This window comes from Megalobrama amblycephala, linkage group LG19 (assembly GCF_018812025.1).
Source record: "Megalobrama amblycephala isolate DHTTF-2021 linkage group LG19, ASM1881202v1, whole genome shotgun sequence".
Lineage (NCBI taxonomy): Eukaryota > Metazoa > Chordata > Actinopteri > Cypriniformes > Xenocyprididae > Megalobrama > Megalobrama amblycephala.
Window position 1 is genome coordinate 37,832,656 of NC_063062.1, and position 14,320 is coordinate 37,846,975.

Genomic DNA, 14,320 nt, shown 5'->3' on the forward strand with positions numbered 1-14,320 from the left:
CTGAAGCTTTGTGTTCAATGAGCTAATAAAATATTTAGGGTATAGGGTATTGATGTATTTTATATCATAGAATAAAGCGTGAAAATTTCTTGAGCTTATGTTCACAAACAGACCTCATTTCAGGCATTTAACCAAAAACCCCTGCATTGACGAGCACTGTAATAATATTACATTATATTCAGTAAAAGGTTTCAGTAAAAAACAAAACCTGGGTATTAATAAAAATAAAGAATAAGAAAAACATGTTTAAAGGCTACTTTTACACAATCTGTGTTGACTGTAGGTAATACTTGCCATTTTGTTCTGCTTTACATTTCTTGTAAAAATTCTTGTAAAAAATCACAGCTGCTGCTGCAACTACTGCAACACCCAGCAGCACCAGCACACCTATCAGCCATGGGCTCAGACCTGATTCTGTAAAGAACACAGAGAAACACTCATTAGAACAAACAGCAAAGCTAAGAAAATAAATGTATTATTATTACATAATTAATATTAATAGAACTTCTCATTTAACAACATTATATAATAATTATTTTATTGCTGGTTGAAAAGGGATGGAAGTTAAGAGTCTTAATCTGCCACTGCTGCACTAAACAGTAACATATTGTTTGGAGTGAATACAGTGTTAGACTTATCAGCACATACAAAATATAGACAGTTATGTCTAACAACAGTCATATTTGAGATATTTCACAACCAGTTTTGCACTTTCCAATGTTTCTCTGATCCTTATATTTAAGCAGGTAATTTTTGCTCCATACCTGAATCTGATCTTGGACTCATGCACTGACAGTCTTGTTTAGTCAGGTCAGTGACTGAACTGTTCACCTCACAGCTGTTTCCATTGGTATCCTGATATTCCACCTCCAGAAATGGAGCAGTGCTGCTGATGTTCCAGGAGAGAGTCACCCGTGTCGCATTCTCCACTGAACACTGCCGGACACATTCTGAGCATTTTGAGTCGTTGACAGTCTTGGGAGCTGGAGATGAAAAGAATGAAAAGATATATTATTGAGAGGAAGATCAAAATGAAATAAAGCAGACAGGTATATTTATGCAGCAAGGCCATAACCATGTCTTTAAAGAAATAGTGAAGGAAATTCTAGGACAAATTCTACTTGGAAAATAATAATTTCTGAACAATTTGCAAATAATATATATATTAATTTGCATTAAAATATACACACATGCAGGCTACTTTTATTTGTATGCCTAACATGTCGAAAACTTAAAAGTGTCTCGTCACACTCAGGAATTACATGAATCACGTAAATGCATATTTTCAATTCAAAATGGCCATATTTGAGAAAAAAGTCTAGTAGTTCGAATCACTGGATGTTACTGTTGGTCTTTTAACTTTTCTAGCACAAAACATGTATTAAATGTTTTGCTATTTACATCTCACTCACTCTCTTTCAACATTAAACTGACAGACATGTGGACATAAACTGCAATAATCCAACATGAATTCAATCTCAAATGGTTAATTATCAGAAGTTATTTATACCTTCAAGATGTGGTTTGACTTTGAATGACGTGTGTGTGACAAAGTTAATGACTATCTGCACAGTTCACCCAAAAATGAAAATTCTGTCATCATTTACTCAAGTTGTTCCAAACCTGTGTAAATTTCTTTGTTCTGCTGAATGCAAAGGAAGATATTTGGAGGAATGTCAGTAACCAAACAGATCTCACGCCCCATTGACTACCATAGTAGGAAAAATAAATACTAATGGGAGATGAGATCTGTTTGGTTACTGACATTCTTCTAAATAAATGATGACAGTATTTTCATTACTGGGTGAACTATCCCTTTAATTTCTCCAATGATACTATAGTGGTTAAGCAGAGAGTTACATTATTGAATGGGAAATACAAAGCTGATCTTTATCAGTCATGGATGAGGTTTTAAACTTTTTGACAAATTTTTATCTCTGAGTAGCAACAGTTACTGGAATATCAGGCCAATGGGACCAGCACTACCAGGACCGTCCCAGGGTGGAGTTTGCCGCACATTTCAAAGTAACTTTAATAGAGGTTGTTGTACTTTTTCAATAAATTAATTTTTATGGACAGCTAGTCTATCCATATATGTACAGGAACTCACTTCGACATTAACTTTTAAAGGGAATGCATGCAAACAACTATTTAGAAAAAAAGATGAACAAAGAAAGATTTGAATAAATGAATGAAGAATTTACTCACGAGAGATGCTAACATTGAATTTCTTCTCATCTTTTTTATTCGATTTGTTGAAGATCTGTAGTGTGTACAGTCCAGCATGTTCATCGCTGATGTTCTTGATGGTGAGAGATCCATCATGATCGTCTGTCTGTAGTCTGTCTCTGAATGAGTTGTTAATCAGTTCATCTGTCCCCAGTGTAATCTCACACAGTGGGGTGTCACGTATATTACAACTGGCTATAATCCACTTCTCATGTCTAAACATCCACGTTATTTGTTTATATTGTCCATCAGCGTGTAGGGTTACAGACGGTCCCTCCATTCCTGCGGTCCCAACACCAAACACAGCTGGAAAACACAATCAATAAAAGCTGACATTAAACCCATGTGATGTGTTTAAGGGTCTGATGTTTCACATTAGCAAACTAAAGACAGTGAATGAGCTTTCAAATGTAAAACTGTATTTATTTTCAGATGTAAGCATTTTCAATGTGAAACAGAAGAGTGGATTATGACAATGCCACTGTATTATATTGGCCTCACATAATCAACAATAAAGTTCATTTTTTGAATCCTGAGAATTATCTTTCATTATTTTTTTTAAACTGAAAGTACTACCAAAAGCAAAAACTTAATGTTGAATTAAATTACATTTATTTTATTCAGAGTTGTTTCTACTATCCAGTCACAATGGCGATTCGCAACTATATTCTATTTTACAAACAGTTTCTATTTCTGCGGGATTTCGGCTGGACCAATATACAAAGTATGACAATGATAATCTCAGGTGCTGATTATGAGCTTTATTTAATGGAAAAAGAATTTAATGTGAGTTTGAATAGAATTTCTCATGACCTTTATAGACATTGCCCACTGAAAGCTACGATAGGCTACTTCACCTCAGATCAAACATATAACAGAAAAGCAACTTAGAAAATAAAATATAAAAATACCAGAAGAGAAGCATTCCATGGATGCGCATCCATCCAAACTGTCCATTATTAGACAGTTTTCTAAGGATGCAGAGTTTATGAAAACTATTTAAAAATAATAATACAGCATTAGTTACATAATGATGTTCTTAAATCTACGCTTACACAGGATAATACATCAATAAAAGTTTAAACCCTCGCTCTGTCTTTGCATGTTTGATGTCCACATATTCTTGTTGAAGAAATTACAGTAGCTGTAGCATTTCTATCACAAAGAAGTGGGCGAATATTATTATTTAACTAATAATATATTTGTAATCATGGTGGTTGGCTTTGATCATGGATTTGATCGTGCTGTGCTGTGTAACAACAAAAATCTGCAGGCTTTTGGCGCCCTCTGCAGGCATTTGTTATAATATATAATGTATTAATAACAGTTCAGGGAAAAAAAAATTAAATATGCAGATTAGCTTGTTTTGGTTAATTTAGAAGAAATCTACAGATGTAAACAGACGGAGGGTAGTAGGCTTAAAACAAACTCCATCTAAATGTGTAGGGTTAGGGTTAAAATTTTTCTTTCTGATGTAAAAGATATTTAAGCAAAAATGGACCACAATCTTAAAATTGTCCACTTCATGAAAGAAGTATTCCAATAACACCAAAAGAATTAAAACGATTTATTGATTTGTGTAAAATAAATTATTAGTGAAACTATGTCCCTTATCCCTTATACTAGTCATTTATCCTAAATATATATAGATACTTGAAAATAGTTGCTTCTCTTGTGATAAACCGAATGAATACTAAAGAAGACCATGGTCTCTGTGTCAACTAATTATTATGTAGAAATCTGTGGAGTATAAAACAATTGTGTGAGTGTAAGGGAAGTCAAAGTTGTCTTAATATATTTATTTTATTTATTTTTTAAATAAATATGAGAAATGCCCTCTTTTCCACTTAAGGCCCTGCCCCCCAAAATGTCTGTGCACGTCCCTGCCCTGGAATGTGCTGCTCACTACACTGCATCTCTACCTCCTCTCCTCTTCCCATTATTGCTGTATTTTTAGTAGTTAAAAGAATCTTGTTTCCACTGTTTCTGCCGTGTGAACGCATCTGGGTCTGTCTACCACTGATTCTAAGGCTTGATCCACTCCCGTCTTATCTACAGATCTGCAACTCTTCAGCTCGCCCCAGTAGGCCTATATTGTCACGGTGGCTGGTTGTAGTATTCAAGGCATGATGATGGAAATATCTTCAAAGAACAGGAAAAACACCAGAAAATAACAACTACAAACACCATGTAACTTACAGGACGAAGACTAAACTGAAATGGAGTGCTTATATAAGTAAGTTTAAAAGGAAACAGGCGCAAACAAGACTAATTAACAAGACACAGCTGGTACAAATGAACTAATGAGGGTAACCATGGATACAAACAAGTGGCGGGAAACTGAACAAAAGAGAACATGTGACTAAAGCTGAGTTCAGACTGCACAATTTTAGCCCCGATTTTGGCTCGCCGACAGGTTTTGAGAAATCGCTGACAAATGCCCGAAATCACAGGCAAATCGGTGCTCGTTCACGCGAGTGACAATCACGCAGTGTGAATGAGCAAAGACGAGATCTGAGAGAATCGCCGACGAGTCGCCGACGCCCATGAGATATTTGGCATGCTAAATATCTGGACCTGTCGGCGATTCAAAATCCTGCTGTGTGAAAAGTGTTCTGACTGAAAACTACATCGGCGATGACCGACAGCCAATGAGAGAGCAAGATACAGAGCAGCGGGGAGTTCGGGGAGGAGTTATAGACCAAAATATCAGCAAGCATGGCTTCGTTTCAGATAAACATTACAATTCTATCAAACAGAAACAAAGCACAAACATTAGCTTGACCATCCACAACAGCAGCACATTGAAAAGTTATTTATTTACCTCCAACTCTCGTTGCAGAACACACAATCCACAGTCTCCCCAACCATTTCCTCCTCCATATTCTTCTTTTCTTTTTCTTGTTTTCGCTGCAAATCAGCGCACAGGCAATTTGTATTGCAAGCTTCTTGCGGGCTACCGTTTTTAATAATAATAATAACTCCGGTCTTGCACGTGTGATATCGCGTTGTTTCCTTGTCACATCTCGCGTGTGTTTGATTGTGAAACGTAGTTTGCGTGCCAGACAGAGTTGTCGGCGATTCTTCCTATTGTAAAGTCATGCAGTGTGAAACCTTCTGTCGCCGATCCATCGTGCAGTTTGAACACAGCAGCGACTGAATGCTGGCCAAGATAGTCATGCAGTGTGAAAAGAACAATGACCCGACTACTTTGAAAATCATGCAGTCTGAACTCGGCTTAACAAAACAAGGTGCAAAAACAGACATACATGTGACATTACTCCCCCCTCCCGGAAAGCGTGACCTTGCGGCAGAAAGAGTCCAACCAGGGAGGGGGGCGGGCACCTTGGAGGCCGTGGGCAGGTGTGGACTGGTAGGATGCCTCCAGGATGGTACCAGCAGTTCGGGGGGCCATGGTGGTGTGGGACTGGAGGGGACTCGGGGACTGCAGCCATCACTGAAGCGGATTTGGGGGCTGGATAAGACACAGGAGCAAACTCAGGGGCTGGAACCATCTCTGATTTCCAGGACATCCCCTCTTACTCCACTAAAAGGCCTAAGGGCCACAAGTGTGGAGACTATTACAGCTGAGCATGCCGTCTGAGAAGAACTAAATCATTTAACCATAGGCATATCAGTAAAATCATACATTTTATACAGAAACTCAAAATTTCCCCCACAAGTGGACTCGGGGACTGGAGCGGAGTCTGGAGCGGACCCTTGGTCTAAAGAGAGTGTATCCATGACATCATACTGTCACCTGGTGGCTCGTGCCACCAACCCGTGGAAAAGACTCTCAAGGACTTCTCATATATTTAGGCCTGCTTTCACAGGCAGGGCATAGATAGAGATTAAGATCTCTGCACAAAAGGGGTTTTATCCTTGATGAACAAAACTGTCAGTGTTGATATATCTAGCTGAATGGGAAAAATGAACTGAGATGACCAAACTGACTGACTCTTCCTTCAACTGTGGTGACCTGACTTCACATATCCCTGCCCTCCACACTTCCCCCACACCTGCATGCATTAATCAAATATACGTATCATACATACAAATCTTAACTGTTCAAGAAATTGTGTCAAATTATGTAAAAAAAAGTGAATGCTCTCAAAGATAAAGCTCGAAGAACCCATTGTGCTGCATGGAACTGAGGTTGGGGTCCACTGAGTGATCAGAGCTACACTATGAGACAGACATCCAACATAAGCCGTACACAGAGTCCTGCAATTAGAAAGAGCTGTTTTCCCCAGAGAGCAAGAGGTGTGTGTTCACTGAAGGATGTCGGTGTCTTGATCTCTTCAAGACTCTTTTTGGATCTCTCCTTTTTATCTTCCAAAATTATGTGTCACAGGCGAATGTGTGTTGTGTCTGACCTCAGTGTTTTTACCTACTCTACCATAGTGACCCTTATTATGTTGTAGCGCTTTGGCCCAGATAATGCTAAAGGAATGCAAGAGCTTGAAGGCGAAAAGTCTGTAGGCTACTTCACACGTTTAATGGCAGGTACACAGGAATGCGCTCTTCTCATACATGAGAGATTGACTCTTTCTTAGCGTTAAAAATAAAAGTAAAGCAAAAATTATAACAAGATGGGACAGCACGTTTATCATCTACCACATTGAGTGAAGTGATCAGTCTCTTAAAGCAGTCATTCCCAAAGGCGGGGTCCCGACCCACAAGTGGGTCGCGGGAGATTTTGTATGGGTCGCCAAGTCGAGCACTATTTTTCAGTGTGCTATATACTCTTGATTAAAAATTTATATGTGTAGTTCACCAATTAGCCGCACGAGGGAGCTCGTCGTTTTCTTCCGTTTTTTTTTTTGTTTTTTTTTGTTCTTTAGCTGCGCTCTGCACTCGGCAACCAGCCATAAAAATGGATGCTTGGCTAATTAAGAAAAAAAAAACAGCTAAAGACCAGGCTAACACTGCCAACAGCCAAAATACCGTCCCCGAGGGAGGCCAGCTTGAAAATAAACTAGCTAATGTTAGCAAAGCTACTTCAAGTGAAAAACGCCATAATGATGAAGAATGTGAGGAACGTGGAACCAGTGGATGCTTTCGAACAGACACCGGAGCAGGTAACGTTACTTCTGAGGATTTGGGAGAACAGCCTCCAAATAAGAAAAGAAAAACAAGACCAAGGCCATATAAAGACTACTTTCTGAAATATGGTTTTTATAGCATTGAATGTTATATGAAAGGCATGCATTGATTCTGTCTGGTTTTATTGATGATAGGAAGAAAAATAAATGATTAACTGCCCTATTTTGCACTTTGTCTCATTAAGTATAAATTGTGTACACTGTAATGATGAGAATATGAAAACCATGAGATGCCCTGTCAACTCTTCCTTTCTCATTTCACCTCTGCATTTTACTTATTGTCAACAACAGGTAAATAAAAAATAATTGTGCTTTGTCAAATATCTGTATCTCTTTTAAATAGTTAAGTGGAAGCTTAACTGACCTTAAAAATGGTCATACATATTTTGTTAATGCATAAATTCTCTTTGTGATATATGAACTATATGGGCCTAATGTTTATTGGGTCACAAGGATTTATCGAATTTAAAATGTGGGTCCCCAGAAAAAAAGTTTGGGAAACACTGTCTTAAAGGGCACAATGCACAATAATGTGATGCATGGAAATAGTTTAGGCTGTTACAATGTTTGGTGTGTATATATTAAAACACTGGTTTCAAATGTTCAATCATGTTCTACTTTGTTACATTGTTAATTTAAGTTTAAGTTATAATATTTGATAGTGCTTTAATATTTGATAATATTTGATTCTATTATATTGATGTGTTTTTAATATTGTTTTATATATATGTGTATTCCAAGCTTTGGCAATATTGTATTATTTACAGTCATGCCAATAAAGCAAATTTGAATTTGAGAGAGAGACTTTCTGTCTCTGACTGCCTGAAGAAACATGAAGAAACAGCTGGTAAAGTAAAGGTGACCACATCAGTTAATCTGCACACAGTATTTTTATTCAGTAGGGTGCCCCGTATCTAAAAACATTAATGTGTCCACAGATTCCTCATTTACAAATACCAGAAAAATTTCCAGAGACACAAAATTAGATAAACCTCAAAACTCTTGCCCCAGGGGATTTTAATGAACACATAAAATAAACACATTAAATGCATAAACAGACCTATTCTAAAGAAAAATGACACCATTTTAATAGTTTATCTAGTTTTTGTGTGCTATTGCTCTACCCCGGTCACTCAGAGGCACGTGTCATCATTAAGAGATCATAATGAGCTCAAAGATGCAAAAACTCTTTACTCTTTTTTAATGATGTAAATCATTTATATCTGAAAAGTTAAGTTCTGATGTTTAAGTCAGATTCAAAGCGGCCTGAACCTAAGGTGATAACTGTGAGGTGATAACACTTACCATTACTGAGGACTAGTATCCAGAGACAAAAGTTTGATTTGCTCTCCATTGTTAGAAACAATCTCCACTGCGCTAAAGTAGTTTTTCTCATAAGAACACAAACTGACACAGTCGAGTCGAGATGATCCACTTGAACGGGATAACTGCACATGACCTGCTATGAGACACACTTGTAACAGACTGATGACTGAGCAGAAGAGCCTGAGTTTCTGGAGACGTGACCTTCACACAACCCCCGCCTCCCAGACTTCCTCCACTCTCACCAAAGCATCTCCAGTCAGATCATGTGAGCATATGTGCCCACACCCCCCCTCTCTTTCCTTCAGCAGCGGGAAGTGTGTTCATAACCTTGTGCATGACATGGTTTCGGTTTGTTTATTGGATACTTTATTTTCTTCTCTTTTGTCAGTGAGATGTTTACAATGACTGTGTATATTTTTGGCTTTAAATGTTGTAAAAAGTGAGGCCATGGCAGTAGTGCCTTTATCTTAAGAATGTACATATATTTCAGGATGTGGTGCATCCCTGAGAACAATAACTTTGGATCTGATATAAATTGTTTCAGAAATATAGCTTTTGGGAAAAAAGTGGTCTCGTGGCACAACTTGCCCCTGGTGCGGAGTAAGTTGTGCCTTTGGGGAGAATACGTTGGGGTAAATTGTGCCAGTCATTTCTGAAGTAAAACAGAACATTTTAATGTTATGAACTGTAATGCTATATGAAAGCAAGACAAATTCAATACAAAATTACTCATTTAAGGTTTATTTAGATATTGTCACCCTATTAAACTGTTGGAATAAGTCATATTTTGTAGTTTCTGGGAAAACACAAAAAACTTAAAAACACAATATATGCTACTTGTGAATCATTTCAGGCAAAAAGGCTTTGGCAATAGATGCCTGTTAACATACACAGAACGCTGTCTGTCAATTATGTAACATATAAGAATACACCGCGTATGTGACATATCAGTAAGATTCATTCAAGAATTCATTTTTTGACAGGAACTTTCATTAATAAGCCTTTATCTGACCGAGTTCTGCTGTGCTCTAAATCACTCACAAATCTTATGATAATTCAATAATCTCCATTCAGTTTTCACACAATATTAGTTGTTTTCATGCATTTTGCATAACATTGGACATTTCATGCTTTTCATCAGCATGATGAGTTTTGGCCTAAAATCAAGAATGTCACATAGTTTAACTGCTAAAATGTAAGAGTACAATGTACAATTACAAATTAATAATATGCTGAAAATAATCATACGTGGGGGTGAGTTGTGCCACTGGCACAACTTAACCCAGGCCCTCTGGCGCAAATCACCCCGGACCCACAAGTTTGAAAAACTAGCATGGTTTTCTTCTATGGTTTTCCAGTAACAATGGGTGGAACTATTTCCCCCCTGGCACAAATCACCCCACACTCCCCTATTAGTAGAAGATTGTGTTTTAAAGGGCTTATAAAAGCAAGAGTAAAGCATGGTTTTATATTTTATCTATCTATGAAGAAGGTGGAAAAGTTTGAAGACATTTGGAGTGTAGAAAACTTGCTGTGTTGGGTATGATGTATTGTCTTTTGCCAAGATTATTGGTCAAGGTTGTTTCTTGGTGGGAGATTTTTGTAAAACTCATGGGGTTTTGGCCCAAAGACATGCCCGTCGGATCTATGTTATCAGTTTCAGACTCTGTTCTTGCATTGAAGTCTCCAAACAGCAACACATTTCCCTGGGCATGGAAATGGGTCATTTCTGTGTGGAGGTTGTTCAAATATTCCTCTTCATGATAAGGGGATTCTGATTATTTGATATAATTTTGTAGTGGAAATAATTATTGTGTGAAGTATAAAGTGAGAGGACGCCGTCTGTGGTCTGTCTATGCTCTCCTCTGCCCATTGCTGTGTTTGCACAGATAAAAGAATCTTGTTTTCGCCAGAATTCAGGATAATACATCTTTGTCTGTCTCTACCACTGATTCGCAGACTTGACCACACCTGTCTACAGATCTGCATCTCTTCAGCTCGCCCCAGTATATGGCTTTGAGTTTAACTGAGCATCTGCCTGCTTTTAGATCCTTCCTTCCAGAAAACCTGACATTAATGGATATTAAAGCCTATCCAATAAATGTATTTGTAAATTCATGACTTTAAGACATTTGTCACTCATGCCAGTAAAACACTCAGCTGACATATTAGAACAAATTCTTGTATGAGCTGTGGAAAATATGACCTATTTATTAATGCTATTAAAGTAATGATCTCCACTGCATTAAAGTAGTTTTACTCTAAAGAAACAAAACCTGACAGAAGAACAGAACGGGATAACTGTACACGTGACCGGCTATGATGCGCTGGCTCTAAAGGAATGAGGCAAAGGTCAGGCACAGTAGAGTGCCGAGAGAGCTGGTTTATGAGGCGTGACAGAAGGCACATCAATCTTCTGCCAAAACGCATTCCAGGGACGGTGAGGTGGACTTCCGTATCCAATTCAGAGCTAAATTGTGACTACATAGACCATGTCATGAAATGACACTTGCATAGATATATCATTGACATTGCAAACATGATGGGATATCAACCATCTCATGCATTTCCTGTCCAGAAACTACAATAAATCAGGATTGACTATAGGTGGGCTGCAAATAGGCAGTCTGACTGAGCTAAATCATGGCTACGCACAGCCTTACGCATAGAACATGTCAAAGTTATGAAACCAAACACCTTGTAATCACTGTTGACTTTGCTTACATGATGGAATATCATACATCTCGCAAGTTATTTTGTCAAAAATGACATGTAATCAAATGAAAGATTATTTTGGCTAAAAGTGGGTTACATAAAGGGTCTATAGTTAATCGAGACGGTCAGTGCCGTGTTAAGCCTTCGCGGGGCTCAGGGCTAATGAACGCAAAGACGAACGACTCCAAAATATCCAAAAACCACTAGGCCAGTGTTATATATTTTGTTCACTTGAGTACTTACAATATCCCAAATGTTTCTAACCATTTGAAAATTGTGAGGACATGAAGAACCAGATCTAACCTGGAGAAATATCTCAATCAAGCCAAGTTGGAAGACACGTACCTCTTTTAAACAATATGCTATTATTAGGTTCTCATGAGTCATCTGCATCTAGATATGTGGGAAGAAGACCATGCAGCATTCTGCACTAACTGCAAGCATGGGAGAGAGAGAGAGGCCTGGTTGACACCAACATAGAGGGCATTACAATAGTCTAGACTCTGAACGAGATGAAATAAAAACATGTATAAGCCTTTCGAAATCATTAAATGACAAAAAAGGCTTAACTTTAGATAAAAGCCCTCATTTGTCAACACTTGACCCAGTAATAGCACTTACTTTTTTATCTATCTTGATCTTCTTTTTTTTCGATTTCTATTCTTTTTCCATATTTGTGTATTTACAAAAAAAAAAAAAAAAAAAAAACTCCTTACTACAAACACTTTACTGACAAAACTGTGACTTAACACAGCACTACTTATTGCTTCTACTACTCTCATTTGGAGAAAAGCGTCTGCTAAATGACTAAATGTAAATGTAAAATGTAAGCCTTAACTGATAAAAACTTGACCTGACTACAGAGTTTATCTGTTTGTCAAGTTTAAAATCCATATCCATTATTACACTCAGATTTTTAACAGTGGATTTAACATAGGGAAGCAAAGGGCCTAAATTAATGTTAGAGGCCTTATTAGTAGTTTGGACCAGATATCATGATTTCAGTCTTACTCTCACTGAAATGTAAAAAATGTATGGCCATCCAATCTTTAATGTCTCTGAGGCAGTCAAACAGAAGTTTTAAAGGATTTTAATCCTAAATTAAGAGATTTTCTGTTTACGTGCATGGGCGGCGCATAAGTGAATATTCATGAGTTTCCCAGACATGCTCAACTGAGAACTATAGTTTCAGCGTTGCATTAAAGGTGCTAAAGAGGATGTTTTTTTAATACATTTTTGCAATATTACTTGAAACTGTCTTTACTAACTGATAAAACACTATTTATTAGGTGCACTGAAAGGAATAATATTAATATACATCATCTGTGCACGAGGTAGGGCCTTAAAAACATCAGCCAATCGTTTACACGATGATCGGATTGCCCTGTCTTGCCTGCCCTTTTCCCATGGGCCAAATTAAACATAGTATCAAGCCAGCCAATACTCCCCAGAGGCGAGAAGCCTTCATATGACGCACTTAACAATGGTCTTGTTCATTTCACAGCCACCTGTTGTCTGGTGGAAAATTACCAACAAAATATGCTCAGTGGCCAAGTAAACCTATCTGACCCTTATAGTCACATATATGCCAAGAAGCCTCAAAACACTTTTAGCTTTTATAGTAAGAAAACTAATTCTACAATTGTTTTCTATAGGATGGATAAAATACTCCATCAGCAGCTGTAATGTTCTGGCCTGAGCGGAAAAAATAACCAACCCAGTCATTCAGAGAGAGTGTTTTTGCTGAAGGCTGAGTGGACTGAGCAAAGGAACTGATCCAGTGGACCTCATCAAAGGTGAACTGGTGAAAGTTAACAGTTTTCACCAGGACTTATACTGAAAAGGCTCTGCTTAGTTCAAGTTACACTGAATCAGGTAAAAACAGATGAAATCTTTATCTAATAAAGTAGCATAACATTGTCACTGTTTAAAGTCACCATGAAATCAAAGTTTACATTTTTTTATATATCTGTGCTTATTATTATTTTACATTCATGTGTCTTTTGTAATCTTTAATCAAAATATCTTACCCTTCCTCTTGCAGTGACTTCTCTTCTCTGATGATGTTTACTGGCGTGAGGGCGGGGCAACCTGTCAGTCACATGAGATCCCTTAATAGAAAAACAGAACCATCCAATCAGTTCCAAATGGACAAAATCAAGTCCCACCCCATGTTTTTCTTTGTTTGAGAAGTTTTTTTTTTTTTTCATGGGATATACATCAGAACAGAATAGGGAAGAAAAGACTATCATAACTTAGTTTCATGCTGACTTTAAAGAGTTCTAAGTTTCCAACACATTGTGTTGTTGATCTAAGTTGACCGTTTACGGTTCCTCCAATGGTAGAGCTGCAGAGGCTGGTGTCTCCCAGTAATAAGACTGACTTGTGTTTTTAGAATTCTGTGTAATGCAATACAAATATAAAATAAGAATAAAAAAATATATTCTGTGCGATGAATGGCCCCTTAAAGCTGCTGTCCGTGATTTTTGGCCCTCTAGCGGTTAATAAACAGAACTGCAAGCGTCTTGTGGAAGAACATTCTAGCCAGAGCTACTTTTCTCCATGTATGTCTATGGTGAGTCACGGAGTTACTGTGATACTCTGCCGCGACTGGCGAGTCCTACCAGTCCAGTCTGAAACAGTCAGAATATAAACACTTATTATAAGTGTACCATGATGATTCAGGATAAGACAAAAACACGGTTTGGAAAATGGATTCATGTTGTATATTCTCATTATATCATTTTTGTAAATTTTTAACACAAAAAAAGTTGCGGACTGCACCTTTAAGGTTCTGATATATATTCATTGCAAAGTTTTTTTTTAATTTATTTCCATATTCATCTAAATGTAGAAAATCCCCCCACAAGCTTGTACATGTTAGTAAAACAAACAGCAAACAAATGCTCAAAACGAATTAATAGTCATTAATTTTATTTAAGATA

The 14,320-nt window shown here is 37.5% G+C and overlaps 1 protein-coding gene across 2 annotated transcripts; it reads right to left on the minus strand.

Moving 5' to 3' along the window:
* Positions 1–44: 44 nt before the first annotated feature.
* On the minus strand, positions 45–13,993 carry LOC125254461. Of its 2 annotated transcripts, none has more exons than XM_048169078.1 (4): positions 13,406–13,993; positions 2,209–2,535; positions 765–983; positions 45–414 (listed from the first exon to the last, which is right to left on the minus strand). In XM_048169078.1, exons 2-4 carry the CDS (start codon positions 2,507–2,509, stop codon positions 260–262), a joined length of 675 nt encoding a protein of 224 aa, XP_048025035.1. In that variant the 5' UTR covers positions 2,510–2,535; positions 13,406–13,993; the 3' UTR covers positions 45–259. The 2 variants fall into 2 exon arrangements, with proteins under 2 accessions (XP_048025035.1, XP_048025034.1); XM_048169077.1 differs by lacking the exon at positions 13,406–13,993 and adding an exon at positions 8,640–8,860.
* Positions 13,994–14,320: the final 327 nt, after the last annotated feature.